General features: G+C 48.4%; 1 protein-coding gene across 1 annotated transcript; it reads right to left on the bottom strand.

Annotated features, from left to right (window-relative positions):
- Positions 1 to 5,867, bottom strand: LOC307071679 (opsin-5-like; the record flags this gene model as incomplete). Its single annotated transcript, XM_079730737.1, has 6 exons — positions 1 to 468; positions 819 to 1,042; positions 1,167 to 1,271; positions 2,111 to 2,210; positions 4,911 to 5,116; positions 5,738 to 5,867. The coding sequence occupies 6 exons, from the start codon at positions 5,865 to 5,867 to the stop codon at positions 1 to 3; spliced, it is 1,233 nt and encodes a 410-aa protein (XP_079586863.1).
- Between the last annotated feature and the right edge of the window lie 10,230 nt (positions 5,868 to 16,097).

The following is a 16,097-nucleotide window of genomic DNA, read 5'->3' as shown; positions in this document are numbered from 1 at the left end:
TCAAAGTCTGTCGCACCAGTATTGTGACGTTTCGATGTGCGAGGGCAAATCGCCGCCGACGCCTCCCGCCGCGTCAGGGCACGGGTTCGGAGGCGGGCCGGCCAACCCCTGGGCGACGTACGGGTTCTTCGGGTTCGGCTCGGAAACGGCGTATTTGCTCCCTGGCTTCTGAACACGAAGGGCTCCCCCGGGTCCGCCCTCGGCCCCCGGTCCGAGGGTCTGGAAGTGCTTCAGCCGCACCACCTCGCGGCTCCTTCGGGTGCACGGCATCAGCTCGGCCACCTCCTTGCGGAACTTGGAGCTCATGCCAAAGTAGATGAGCGGGTTGTAGAAGCTGGCCGACTTGGCGAAGAGCCGGGTGATGATGCTGGTGGTGTTGGGCACCTGGAAGCCCCAGGCGGACCACATGGACACCACGGCGTAGGGGGACCAGGCCAGGACGAACGCCGTGCAGATCACGATGGACACCTGGAGACGGGAGGAACAGGAGCCACAGCGGTCAGGCGTCAACCATAATCAGGCTTGAGCGAACGGTACTTTATCCTAGCTAGCTCTGTTGTCGAGAGGAATGGGTTAACCCTAGCGATTCTTAGTGCTTGGCACTTTTGTTCTATGAACATCCCTACTGTACCGACAGGACAGCGATATCTTGCTGTTTTACTTCCTTCTGACAAATGTACATATTGTAAGTTGCATTGGATCGCGGAGTCTGCTAAACGCACTTAATGTAAACTAACAGACCCCAGGCACTTGCAGAACCCAGCATCTGCCCCCCGGTTCCTTTAAGGGAAACACTCTGTTTCCTCCCGTTGGCTCACCCTGGTGACGTCCCTCTCCATCGTCCTCTGGTGGGAGGTGAGGTAGCCGTCGGCGGACATGGCGTTGGTGCTCTTCACGGACTTGATGATGGAGACGTAGGAGAAGAACATGATGGCCACCGGGATCACGAAGCAGGAGATGAGGATGGAGATGATGTAGGACTTGTAGATGGTGGAGTAGTTGGCCTTGGACCAGTCGATCTCACAGGTGCCGTAGCCCCGGTCTAGAGGAGGACATGGGACATGGGTTTAAATGAGTGTAAGCAGTAGTCCGGGGGTCTCATTGTGCGTCTCTCAGCAGCTTGGTCGTCTCTTAGTGAGGTAGGAGGTGGGCGTGTGGGGACAGACCTGTGAAGCTTCCCCATCCAAGCAGAGGGGCAGCAGACCAGAATAGGGCCCCCATCCAAATGCAGAGCAGGGAGACGGCGATGGTGTTCATGCTGATGCACTGAGCTGTGAGCGCACAACACAAGGAGAGCGTCAAACACGTCTTTCTTCAACGGGACAGAACGAAAAAGAAATACGAATCTATAAACCGCATTCTACAAATGTTTTTGCTTTGGCAACCCTTGAGCAGAGAAGTTGACAAGCATTCCCGCCATGTCTTGAACGTCAAACTTTGACATTTATTGAACAATAAGTTATTTTCTAGGCATGCCAGCTTTGGCAAAGAATTTTGACTGAAAAGAACCACTGTTGACTCGGTACAGATGGCTTTGTATTCAGTGGCAGATAAAAAAAAACACGAAATCAATTGGGTTGTTCTATTTTCGGCCTCCGACCTGCCTCATGGAACAAGTTTGAACAAGAACACACTCTATATCATACAATACGCTATCTATTCATCACAGTTTGTATTGCCTCCGATCGCTGTGGCTGATGTGTCCGGGATGTTTTTAATGTAGGCTGAATGTAATTTCATGTTTATTTAGATTTAGGCCAACAGATGCTTCATCCTAGATTTAATTTAATAAAATGAATAATATACAGTATCAAATCAAATGCATGGCATACAACTCCAAACACCAATCTTTTCTTTCCCACTCCGACAACAGAGGCGGTTACTCTCCGTCATTTCCACATATAATTAAGACATTCTTCAGTGTATATTGCCTCAAATGACCTTAATTACATGTAATTCTAACATGTACATGGGATTGCTTTGAGTGGTGATTACGACAGAAAAGTTGGAGAAAACCGCACTTTTCCTCAGATAAGAACCAATGGAATGTGCTGGGGGGGGGGGAGAACGAGCTCAGCCAAGGCCAACTCCTAACTCGTAACACCCTTACCTTTGTTGGGGTGGCACCCCCGGATATACCTGGTGACGCTGATAACAGTCAAGGTGTTGATGCTCGCAAGGCCAAAGAGCAAGGTGAAAAAACCGTCGACCTGCAGAAAGACGAGGCGGGGGGGGGAAGGGTCAGTATGTGAGATTACGTCCCCGGCTCTTGTTTGTTTGCTCCAGCGAAGGAGGGATCAGCAGGGGGACCTCCAAGCTGGGGGGGGGGGGGGGGGGGGATTAGACCGAACCGAAGACTTAATGGTTCCTTCCAGGCTTGTTTGGTTGAAAGTGTTTTTGTTTTGGGTGCTATCAGATTGAGACACTACAGTTTAAGCTCTTTGACTCCAAGTGAACATGAAGCGATGTTGTCCGCCGAGACGTGATCTGGAGATTCAGAGATTGTCATCCGGCCATCTTGGGGGTCGCTGGTGGGAAGGAACCAGCCGATGGAGATACAAGGCTCAATATGTCTAAAGAATGTAGAGAACCTTTAAGCATTTTCACGCTTCAACTGTTTTATTTGTCGTATACAGGGAAATGAAGACATCTAAGCGTTGTCTAACATCTAAGCGTTGTCCAGCAATCCGACTAAGTGTGTCTCGACAGAGAAAACGTTCCAGGTCTGATCAAGACCTCCCAGATCCAGAGGGAGCTCGTCCAATCGGATGCAAGTTAAAAAACATCTCATCCAACCCTGGAGACTCAATCTGTAACATGGAAAGTCTAAATATTACCTCCTTTCCTGATTTGACTTCTCCTTGGACTCAGCAGACTATAATCTCTGAAGTGGTACTCTGGCCCCATGAGATTAGCCAGGGACTAAGGGATCCGGGGACACTCGGCAGACACTACTGGTCACTACTGCACAACAACCATGGGACATAATCCTATTACCAGCACGTTCTGCCAGCCGTATCCTATCCAGAAACTCTTTCCAGTCGGACAAATAAAAAAACCCTATTTTCCTCAACACATTGAAATGTGTAGCCCATGATGCCCTTGGGATTTGATGGGCTGAGTTGATCCCAGTCTATCCCACATTGCACTATAGAACCACAACACCGGTTCTCCATATGAGCCAATAAACGGAGAACACGGGTGCAACGCTAGGCTGGAACTGGGTCCACGTCTGGCTCAGCCCGTGCTCTGTGGAGCTGTTCATGTCCCATCACGCTGCTGCCATAATCTGGTAATACTTCTCACATGCCTGTCTTTCTCTCTCTCCCACTCTCTTGCTCTTACTCGCTCGCTCTGTGTCTGTCTGTCTGTCATGTCTCTCCCCCTCTCTCCCTCCCCTGAAGCCAAGCCAATCTAACTTCTTCTGCTTCCTCTTTTCACACCTATCAATGCTCTACCCCACTCTCTCTCTCTCTCTCTCTCTCTCTCTCTCTCCCGGAGGACCATGTATGAACACTATTCCCTTTACCTCTCAAAATCCCTTCACCTCTTCAAAACACGTCTGAAAGTTGCATATGGCTCCCAGGTCACCCAAGTAGATGTTTCGGGAGTAGTTGCTATATTGCTGCCCTGCTTCTGGTGCTCTCTATCTCTTTGACCGAGATTATCGGATCTATGGGTCTGAGAGCAAGGCTGTTATTGTTAAGCCAATGTGTTTCCACAGAGACCCCTCTCATTGGAGCGGGGATATCATGCTTTTCCGCCATGGGTTTGCCTTGAGCTAGAAAAATAAGCTGGAGAAATTCCAGGCGAAGGTATGAGAACTATTTCATTGCGAACCTAAAGGCCAAGGTAAATAAGCCCGAACAATAAAGGCACAAGTACACAGAGAAGTAGGCCGTAAATGCTGTCCATATGACACGAGAGAGATCTTATCGCGGGCGATAGGAAGGCGAGCTCATTGAAGTGTGTGACATGTTGCCAAAAGCCGTGGCTATCCAGTGTTGAGTAAAGTGTTGATGTACAGATCTATATTCTCCATCTGTGTATCAGCCTCTATCAAGTTTGCCACGTTAGCCTAGCTTCAGGTATGCGTCACGCTTCTTAAACTCTTTGTTCCGGGGCTCATGAAAGGCGGACTGTGTGGTTCTCCGGGCGTGTGAGCGGAAGACGAGTCCTTCTGAGGTAGAGGAGCCGCGCGGCCGGGGATCTTATCTGATGGTGTCGTTGATTAGCGGAGGCCCCTGGGGTTAACCTCTACTGGGAGTGGATGGGGAAGAGCTCTGTTCACACTCTGATTCCCTCCAGAGAGGCCGGTCACCGGACACCTGATTGACGTGAAACACGGCTAACATGAGCCGCGACTTGCCACAGAAAACACATTCCGGAAAAAGGCTTTCCTATTGTCAGGTATGACAAAAGATGAATCGGACGTTTTAACGGAGGACGTCGTTCGGATTGGCGACCATTTTTGAGGGGCATAGACTAACTCAATTGCAAACGTCCAATCTTATTCAGAGGGTACGTGGCTATTGGCCACAACCAAGAACCAATGAGTTTTCCGCCCTTATTTAAAAGGACCTCCAACGATAAGCTGATTACAGAATTAACCTTCTGCCCACATGCATGCTAGAATAATCCCTCACACATCCATACACGCACGTGCACACACACAAACACAGTCTTTCTCTGATTATTTCACTGTACTCCATTATTTGGACAGACATTGCGATTGGTTGTGGATTCATCCCATGGAAATGGCTGTGGGATGGCTAGGCGAGAGCCTTGATTGGATGGATTCAATCCCGAATGAGCTGGTGTTTGGGATCTAATCATTCCTTTTATAGACTTGGACCAAAGCCAAGTAGGATCAAGAAGTGTTACAGGAAAGGTGTGGGTGATGCCTTTACCTGGCAGGTCCATATCCAGGTGATCAGGTATCCGTCATCCTTGAAGAGGTTGAATATCTCCAGGATTCCTCTGGAGTAGCCAAACACTGAGATGCTGGCGTCGGAGAAGGCAAGGTTAAGAGTGAGGAAGTCTGTGGCCTGCAGTGATGCCCTCTGTCTGTATAAGACAAATATCACCAAGCTGTTGCCGAACCAGGAGAGCCATCCTACAAGAGAACAGATAGGAACTCATGAAGGCTAGCATTTCTCATACAAATGTTGGGCGTTCTTCCAAGAATGTAGATTCGTTGACCATCAGCATTTCCTATCTCCCGAACAATTAAAGTAAACAACTAGTGGGTGTAATGCACTGTATTATATTTGTTTAGATTTTGCACTGGTTTCTAATGGCATCATATGAGGAGATAGGGTTATCATATGACAACACTGAGGATGTGTAGAAACCTTTAAATTGAGTCTTTCTTGTTGATATGAGGTAAGAGTCAAGCGTGCCACCTCAAAAGCAGACAAGCAACACATCACAGCTGCTTAGTTGACCTTTGGGGACAACAATTGTTCGCATTCATAACTCGGTTCCAACAATGTTTCCCTCACACTGGCTGACATTAGAAACCAAAAAGAATCAAAAGTGACATTTAGGGTCTCATTGCAGCATTGTCTCGCCTGTGAGGCATGTGAAAATTCACAATTTAAGGATCATTCCAGCACAGTAAACAAAAACATAAATTTGGATGCACTTTTTCTTTATTAACGACTCTCAACAAAACCAGCGCAATGAGGCCATCGCTCATTTCACAGGGGAACCAAAGAACCAAAGAGAGCCTTACCAAGCACCAGGAGATACACTCCGATGACGGTCTCTCCTTGCTCTGACAGCGGGGGCTCGGTGTGCTCCAGGCTCAGGTTGTTGTTCCTCCATGGTATGCTCTTCACAGGAACCCTCAGTGTTAACTCCATGGCGTGGTCTGCGGTGCATGCGGCGGCATGGGCCCTCCGTGTGTGTGTCTCTGAGCGCCGATCTCAACAGATACGGGAGCACATGCGAGGACGGCAGAGGGCAAATGTTGGTCAGTCCGTGGTAAATCCAGCTTAGACACACAGCATGCGCTAATGCTCCGCTACTCGCTTTGTAAGTGATGAGTGCCTAGTAATCCCACTCCGTTTCTCAACGACTAATTAGAAATAGAGTGGGATTGACTGGAATTAAATCTTCAGTCTCGATGCTGAACTCCTCATCATAGTCGCCACTAGGCCTATCCACAGCTCGCAATCAAACCTTTAAATGTGTTTACTGTTTACAGTTTTGTCATCTAACTGATATTTTTCTCCTAAACAATTCTTTGCATTTCTTTAACGAACAGTTTTAGGTGGGTGTTCAACATCTTGCCGAGTGAACATGTAAAGGTGGAGTTTCACCATTTTGCCCAGCAGACATGTAGGCCTATACAATAAGGTTACAAGCTCAATCTGATGGCAATGTTGTGAATCTGCGAATGGCTGAATTGTTGTTTCATCATCTGCCGCACTGCAGTCGCACACAACATGAGTGTGTGCGACTGAGTGTGTGCGACCCACCCCCCCCCACGACCGCGGCTAATGTTTCACTGGACTGTATCGTGGTCTGGTAACAATTAACGTCACAGTAATCATTTACGTTATTTAAACCACACCGAGGATCACAGAGTAACGGAGCCTCCGAAGGTTGTGTTCCCGCCCCAGGGTTATCTACTCTTCCTTCATCTTCCTCTGGTTCTCTGCCAGTTCTTCCTCGTTGGTAATTGCTTCCGCAGAGAGCTGACCTGGGTCAACACCTCGGTATACTGGACTGTAAATGTGTCGGCGCTCATCTGGAAAGCCCACACATGTTCAAGTGTGTGAAGAACAAGGAAGGACGAACGAAAGTGTATGTTCTTCTTCTGCAAGAGCGTGAATTCAAAGTACATGCGTTGAGGTACAAGTTATTAGTGTTCAAATAAATTCCAATCGAGGAGTTCCAATTGATGGAATTGAAAGCATACCCCGCCCCTGACCACATAATCGTCGTGAACACACACACACACACACACACGCACACACACACACACACACACACACACACACACACACACACACACACACACACACACACACACACACACACACACCACTCCTTCTATCCACAGTGCGCTTTTCTCCAGTGAGGCAGCATGCAGGGTAACCAGACTACCCCACCCTCCCAGAACCCTTCTCTCTCTCTCTCTCTCTCTCTCTCTCTCTCTCTCTCTCTCTCTCTCTCTCTCTCTCTCTCTCTCTCTCTCTCTCTCGCGCTCTCTCTCGCTCTCTCTCTCTCTCCCATCTGTTTAGATCACAGTGTCCACCTTGTTCACCTCCTCCTGGGTTGCCACGGCACCCCCCTTCAGGATGTGGAGGGGCAGGGCCATGGCTACTGCTGCTGCCTCCTCGCCATCACGACCCCCCCCCCCCCCCCCCCCCCAACGGTACTGACGATTCGATCCTTAAAGGCAGAGAGGGAGAGGGCTGCCTGATCCAACCTCTGACCCCACTTGTCACTCATCTGGCGGTGAACACACTGCTCCCAGTCAGCCTCCCTCGGTCACCCCCACACCCCCCTGGGTCTCCCCGCACCACCCCACACCACCCCACCCAGCGATGGATCGTCCCCAGACGCCGCACCGTGACAAGGCACCGGCTCCCCCTGGCTCTTGGCCCTGACTCTCTCTATCTCAAGGCCCCAACTCTCAGACCCTCCCCCTGACTCCCCCTGGCTTCCCCTGGCTCTACACCCCGACTCTCCCTGACTCCCCCTGCCTCCAGATCCCTGACTCCCCCTGACTTCCCCTGGCTCTACACCCCGACTCTCCCTGACTCCCCCTGCCTTCAGATCCCTGACTCCCCCTGGCTCCAGGCACAGCTGTGGTTTGGTGTGGTTTAGGTTAGCCAGGACGCAGTGATACACAGTCAGACGTTCTACTGAGACTTTAACCTACAGAGGCACTATAACTCATATCACTCATCGATGTGCACCGTGATCGGCAATGTTCATGGGACAAATAACACAGGGTACAGATCCAGTGTCTGGAAGGATGGAATCCCTGCACTTTCCTAAAATGGGATTGCAGCTGTTGGTAAGGTCCGCTGCTCACGACCAAGCAGGAAGACCGCTTGAGGGCTGTGGCGAGCATCCTGGCATGTCATATAGCCTGACAGCTGCCTCTGGCTCTTTACTGTAGCCAAGTGGAGAGGCTGGAGGGTGGAAACCCTGCCTTCCACAGGTGCTAAGTAGTAGAGCCAATTTAATGACCATGGATTCAGACTCATCAACGGTTTCATACGTTTTTTTTTTTGGTATGGCTTTGTGCTGGCCAAGCAAAATACTCTGCCCATACAGTCCCCTCTGTGCAATCCACAATGGGGAGGTGTGAGCGGCTTTTGGAAGTGGTTGCACTGATTAACTTAAACCCCCTGCTTTGTGTGCTTTGGCACAAGGGGGTAAAGCGTGGAAATAACAGTACGGCCACACTAGCCCACTGTATCATTAGGCTTATGGTGATTACATCTCTTGTTCGCTCTCTCCTTCTCTCTCGTCTTGCTCGTCCCCTGTCTATCAATCTTTCTCTCAGTCTCTCCCCATGTCTCTCATGTCTCTCTCTCGGTCTATCTCTGTTCCTTCCTCCTTCTCAGTCTTTCTTTGTCGCTCTCTCTCCCTCTCTTTGTCTCTCTCTGTCTCTGTCTATCACTCTCTTTCTGTCTCTGTCTCTGTCTCTCTCGGTCTCTAACTCAGCCTCTCTCGGCCTTTCACTCGCGTTCTCTCTCTCTGTCTGTCTCGCTCTCTCAGTCTCAGCCTCTCTCTCCCTCGCTCTCTCTCCAGCATTCTAGGGGACAGGGGGTTAAAGGCTTACAGTTCTCCCAGTGGAAAACCACAGACACGGATACCATTATGGAGGTGTGTGCTGGGGGCTGTCTGCGGGGCGACAAAGCCCCTCTTCAGGGAGGAGATACAGCAGGTCAGGAGTCCCCACATAGGTTCTCCTTATGGCATGGCCTCGCCAGCGGCCCGACACAGCAGCCCTCTCTCTTGGCTGTCACTTAGAAGCAGTCGGCATACAGGCGCTGCTTGTGTGAACGCTACACAGCGCTTTTTAAATTTCCATCCAAAATGTGTGTGTGTGTGTGTGTGTGTGTGTGTGTGTGTGTGTGGGCAGTGCATGCGTGCATCAGTGCTGCACACACACACATCTCAAGTCAAATATGCTAACTTTTGCCGCACATCTGACACGATTGGATCCACTGCATCTCAAAGAGGAAATGTTTTCCTTTCAACAAACAGCAACCAAGCAGCTGGTTCGCACCTGAGAATGGCACCACTCCAGCAACAGCGGCCAGTAAACCGCCACCCCCCTGCAGACACTGTGTTCACACCCCCGCTCGGAGAAGCAGCCTACCGCGGAGTGACGGAGGTAATGATAACATGTGTCATGTGTGGGAGAGTGCTCGTGAGTTTGTCTCTATGCCACGGGGCTGGGGATCAGTGTGAGGATCAGTGATGAAGGACAGATTCTGAAACAAGAAGCAAGTGTCTTACTTCAGGGGCCGGGTCTGCCAACGCAGATCCAGTTGCCCGACAATGTGGCTCTGAGGTGGAGGAAAGTCTCGGGGCGAGGAAAGGGCTGCTGAAACTCATCAGTGTCGACCACAGTTCATACAAGTACTTAACCGACGGTACAAAGGCCCGTCTGTGGTGCACTTTTTTCTGCTAACACCACAGCACTTCCCACTCTAGACAGGCCAAGCCCGGCTAGAGTAGACTCCTCCGCGGCCCGGGGAATAATCAGCTTCGTTTAACAATATCGGAAAACTTAGTACGCGATGCGTGACAAGCGCTTTCCAGGCGAGAAACTGCAATTGAGCTACGCACAATTAATTAAACCGCGCACAAATAAACCTGGTGCGTTCATTGTGCGCCTTGAGTGGCTTGCAGATGTGTTTTTGTCTCGGTGAAGCTGGCCCATTGTGTTGAACAGCTTAGGCGTCGTACCGCTCGAAAGTAAACTCCCGTGAGGAAATAATGGTGATATGGTTTGGTGCGAGCGCCCTCAAACGCGAGCGGACAAAGGCTCTGTATGCAGAAACGCTGGATTGGTTTTGTAGCTTAATTTCTTTGGCAGAGAACCACATGCAAACATTTATTTAGGCAGGCCGACTGAGTCGCCGTTTCCACACCGGGCTTGTTTGTTTTAGCAGGTAGCTTATGTAAGAACGGCCACATTTAGGACGGAATACTGTACAACCCTGTCCCAGCGGGGCTGGGGTGCCATGTTCTCCACACAGTGAGACTTGGACGGATTACAGAGCAACTTCCGTGCAAAATAAATAGCCAAAGTTTAAAGAGACATTGACCTGCGATGGCAAAAACAAGTATTGACCCAGGAGAAAAACAAAAAGCGAATCGTGTTGACCTTTTTCTTTGCGGTTCTGGTGAAGCACTCTAAGAGATGCACAAAAGTCTAATCTTTCTTCTTATTCTTCTTCATATTGAACCACATATCCTAAAGCAGGCATGGCTTCACAGTTTAAAGACAAACCCATTCAAGTCTGTGCATCCTTTCGGATCCTTTGCCCCCTGAGAGAACTCTCTGGTTGCTCTCTGGTTTGGCCGACGAACGGCTGCGGACTGTGGTTCTGAGCATAGGCTTCCCAGAGGAAGGAAGCCCTGGCGGGCCTGTAGCTCTGCTGGGCACGGCCGGGACAGCCTACGTGTCCACACTGGACACAGGAAATTGTCCTTGCGCCTTCTGGAGGAGGAGTGGGGGAAGCCGAGAGCTGAGGTTGCATTAACCCATCCCAGAACTCACTCATCTCTGAAAGGAAGAGCCCACCTACCCCTCCGGTCACTGACACTAAGCCCACGGTGGAAGGCAGTTAACAAGTTAGAAACCGTCACAAAGGATCAAACCAACTTTTCTAATCCCTTTAAGGACCGTGACCCTGGTGAAGACGTTGACGTTTCTCAGCTGTCCTGACACCCTCCCAGGTCACCACCTTGGCCTGGGTGTGACCGAGGGCTGGTGGTAGGGAGGTTGAGGGGCTGGGGGATTTGGGGAAGGCTTAGCAGTGCAGACACCCACCCCCCCTCCAACGACATGAAGGACAGCCGGGCCTAAAGATGATGCCTCCAGTCCATCTGATGACTCGCGGTATGGCCTGTTTGGGCTCATTAAGGAGGAACTGGGAGATTGCCACAGCTACTGACCACTGGCTGAACGTGGATCTGTCAGAGGGGATGAGGGAGACATATCTCTGGTCAGTTCATCTGTCACAGAAACACTCCTGACAGGGCCCTGAGATAAACCCTATTGTTCATCCGACAGTAGATGCATGACGACACATTTCTTTCATGCTTTAAAACGATGAATGTCTGATCAAGGCTGTTTCTATTGTTTTCATTTCAGTTGTTTTCCCGACCCTAAGATGATATAAGTTGAGGATGTTCAGGTCAGACTTAAGAGAGCACCGTCTTTCCTGCTGGGTAACTCAGAGAGAGAAAAGGTCACATCTCTGTTTACCACCCAGCTGTAGCACACCTGGCATGGACCAGTTTCACACTTAAAATACCTGCCACACTGTATATTGTGTTTACTGACGTGTCCATTTTGAGTGGTTCTTTACGGAACAGGTGGGTGCTAAAGATTAAAAAAAAGTATTTATCGCCAATGAAATAGAAAGCTGTTCACCGCAAAGCCTATTTGGGGCTGCACTGTTTATCGTAAAGGAAACACATTGTATAAACAAGAGCAGACACAAATCTACAATGTGAGCACGACAGGACTGGGACTAAGACAGGGGGTGAAGAATTTTGACTTATTCTTTAACAATTCCCTGGGAAGCAGAATGATACAGACCCATAACACCATCATCTCATTTTTAGGGCTTGCCAAGCCAAATTGATTGCAGACAGGGTACTGAGCCATTTGAGTCCAATCCCTGTGGCTTTGGTTGAAACACCTTTCCAGAATCAACAGAAGTTGCTTTTACTCGATTTTTTCTTCATGGTGGAAAAAGGAAAATGTCTGGAAGGCCGATTCACAGATTCCCTTTTTGATTGAGGCTTCTAAAAACAGGGTTGTCTAGGGCCACAGATTCAATGACCTACGGGCACGGACAACACGCCAATTACCATGCAGAGCGAACGAATGCTTATCAGTAATTACAGAGGCGCTCAGAACAGGATTCTCCAAGGGCGTGGCGTTATAAATAGTAGCCATGAAACTTCCCGTATTCAGCATTATCTCGGATGATCTCTTTTAACCAACTAGCTGTTACTGGAGTGAATCAGCACTGAGCATCTACTCTCAGCCTTCTGACATGTGTTGTTTCTTTACCATGACAGTGTAATTGTGTCCTTTACCATGACATTGTAATTGTGTTCATGGTGTTCCATGACCTTTGCACCACACGTTAAAAAGGTTCTGGGCGAATTAGCCGAAGACGTATTCGAACACCTTCAGGAAACCAGTGTCAGCCAGCCTCACCCGTAACCTCCCTCGGTAAGGTGAAGTGCTGGGTGGAACGATGGGGATAAGGAGGAGTCCTCTGTATAAGGAGTCCTCTGTCTGACGAGAGGAGTGTGGGGGCGAGGGGACGTCTTGTGATGCACGGCCATCTTACGACACCTACTTTCCATGGCAACAGAGGGGAAGAGAGAATATAGAAGGAAATAAATCATACTTTTTTCCAAGGCGTTTTGCTCTGATCCAGAGCCCCACACGCCAAGTGTTTTTTAACCTGTGGTAATATTGGGTACTGCAGGCGGTATGTGGGATTGTAATCTTGAAATAGACAAATGAAAAATAATATATGTATAAAAAAGAATGAAGATCATTCAAAATAAATATATAATGAATATTGTTCGGTATACAAAGTATCATCAAACAAAGTGTCAATCTTTGACATTACGTCATATGTTTTCTATTAGGTACATTTTTCCATTGATTTGTGATTGAATTTGTTTGCTCAATATCCATCTGGGAGCATAAACAGTGTTGCTGACTTTATATTCCCACTAGCCATGGCCTTGCAGTAATAATGTCGAGTAAAGCGGGAGTAGGCACACCTTTTACTCCGTTTTCTGCTCAGCCACTGCATGTGCATTTGGTTATTATTGTTTGTTTGCATATACAGTGTTCTGTGTAAGGTCTGGGTGACGATTCAATTGTACACCAAAAGTCTGTGTTCGCTTGTGTGTGTGTACGTGTTAGTGTGTGTGTGTACATGTACCTGTGTGTGTGTGTGTGTGTGTGTGTGTGTGTGTGTGTGTGTGTGTGTGTGTGTGTGTGTGTGTGTGTGTGTGTGTGTGTGTGAGATGCTCCGGAGATGGAAGGGGGTGCTGGGACAGGGTCTGGGCACCGGGCCAGCTCTGAGACATCCTGATACGAGCACTCTGCAGTGTGTGTCTGTGGCATGGCGTCAGCCCGCTTTGATGTCCCCCTAGAACACATGTGTTCGCCATCCCCCGGGCTCCTCCAGAAGACATGTGTACCATGGGACATGTCTCCCACAATTAAAGTCGTTTATGTCTTTTTGGGTGAGATAAAAGAAGGCACCGGGAAACGATATAAAAACAACGCTAAGCCCTCGTGTATGATCTCACACACTGAGGTGACTCCCTCTTCCTGTGGGATGTGGATGATGATGATGATGATGATGATGATGATGATGATGAGGAGGAGGAGTAGGAACACAAACGTTTGAACTGATTAGGAATGAGATTTAAGACCACTAATGTTGCAGTTGAGGTTCTCCGGAAACAGGAAACTCATATATTCGTTTTGTTTGGAAACATAGTCGTAATAAAATGGACACACGACATGATATTCCTGGCTGTAAAGTAAAGTCCAAAATAAACATCAAAGGCATTAATGCAAAGTGTTAAAAAAAAGAGGGCTTCTTTGACATAACTCTAAAGTAGAAGCTCTTAGCCTAACCACTTGAGGAAAACATATCATAATAAAATGGGTTGTCTATTTGATGTAATGTTTGGCCCTGGAACGATAATGACATTGTAAAGACAGGCAGCATCACACAGCTGCACATCAGCATGTTCCGATCCGTCCCGATCTCTCCGCTGCTCATTAAGTCTGCACCTGATGTGTTTTGCGGTGTATAGGTAGGGCCAAGGTGGGGTAATTGCTTTCAATTATATCTACTATGCTAACTTTTCTATACCCACTTTTAAACATGCCACAAAAAACTTGGCTGTGAAAAAAAGCTGTGTCTCAACAAGTCAGTATGTCAGATACATGTCTGATCCGCATGGAAGGACCAGGCTGAAATACCTGGTGAGACGAGGTCCGTACGGAAAGCCTAGGGTAGAATAGCTGGAAGTGACGGCTTCGGCCCGGGGCTCCTCGTCTTTTCAACGGCAGAGCGCACACACATGTCAAAGTGACAAAAGTGTCAAGTGACAAAACGATGCTGCCAGCTGATGTAATCTGCTGCTCGGTCTGCTCACAAATGGCAAGACGGGGGCACCTGCTGTTGGCTGGCAGCCTTTAAAGGCTGGTATTTGAGGTCTGAGATATTTGGATATGTAGGATGGCATATGGCCTTGTTTCTGCATGTCAGCAAACCTACGGAAGAGTGGCTGCTATGTTGTTCACTTGACAGGTGAGTATTCTTGTCCGATCCGATGGGATGGTTCTCCTCCCTGCCCTAGGTTGAGTGTACGTTTTTTATTTTGAGCGAGTTTGTTTTATGAGAGTATTTTGCTAATCTCTGTTGACACATTCCTGTATATGATCATATCTTGTCAAAAGACACAAACACACCTGGTTCAGTGTGCAATTTATTGGAACTGCTTAGTATGTGGTTGTACAGGTGAGTACATGATCAGTTTTTGGATGTTTTGCGGTCAGATATTAAAGGCCTTATTCTCCCATCTGTCTTTCTAGTCAGTTATAGATGTCCGGTCTGGTAGGCCCTAGACCCCGGACACAGGATTGAGTGTTGCATCAGCTTTGTGTTAAATAAACTACAGTTGTGTAGCCTACCCTGTGGACACTTTACAATTAACGCTCCACATTAACCCATCCGTACCCACATTCCCACACCAATGGAAACCCAAACTTGCAGTGCAATATCCAGCCGGTTAGGGTTGAATGCCTTGCTCAGGAACACCTCCATAGCTAGCAGCCAGATTTATCAGAGAATCGAATCCACATCCCAGGTTTTCAGACAACCGGCTCTACTGCTGCCGATGTTAATTCCTTTTTCATTATACATTACTGGATTATATCTGCGACTATGCTCAATATTTCATTGCATTTATATGGCCCTTTTCAAGACACCCAAAGCAGCCCTAATATTAATAGTAAAGAATAATATTAACTAATTGTGTTTATGTGTGCGTGCGTGCGCATATGACACCTCATCCACAACCAGCACTGCTTTGATCCTCTCCACGGCATCGTGCACATACCTCTTCCCAAAGGTCAGTCTGCATTGTCTGGGTGGGTGGGTGAAGGGAGGCGCCTCAGCCTCCCAGTGATCCAAGTTAAGCCCACTGGTTATAGTGGCTGAAGGTCAGCCCTGATGAACCCTCTGTTTGTTTTCCGGGTCCGAGTGGTTACTCTTGGTGTGGTTGCTCTGTGTCCCATTAGCGGTTAATTGGTCATGTCAAGTGTTGAGGTGAACGCCATGTCTGGGGAGTGTTTCTTCAGTCCTGCTGTTGTTTTTCTTGAATGAGGACTGGGAGTGGCTTACTGCCTCAGAAATGGGTTTTTTTAAGATTTACTTTTGAAGGTTTTATTATTTAAATGGCAGGGTAAGTAAGACAGGAAGGTATGGGAGATAGAGGGGAAGACATGCAGCAAAGGACCACAGGCAGGAATCAAACCCCAGGTCGCTGTGGTAAGGACTGGGCCGTAATGGTACGCGCTCTACCAGGTGAACCACCGGGGAGCCCCCTTTACGCTATATGTTAATATGATATGCATAAAATATGTTGTTAAATATGTCCTCAATAACCTCTTAATTAAAGGTCAACTATATATCCTTGATATATCCTTATCATTTAAACCATATCTTTGAAAAACCAATAAGTGAAGCACTGCTTCTTGAAGACCAACAAGATGAAAGCATTCTGCTATTCTCTAAAGAGTCAGTTGTTCTTTATCAGCTCAAATGGATGGG

Source organism: Pollachius pollachius (assembly GCF_949987615.1).
Source record: "Pollachius pollachius genome assembly, chromosome: 2".
NCBI classification, from domain to species: domain Eukaryota; kingdom Metazoa; phylum Chordata; class Actinopteri; order Gadiformes; family Gadidae; genus Pollachius; species Pollachius pollachius.
This window is presented reverse-complemented; position numbering and strand designations above follow the sequence as displayed.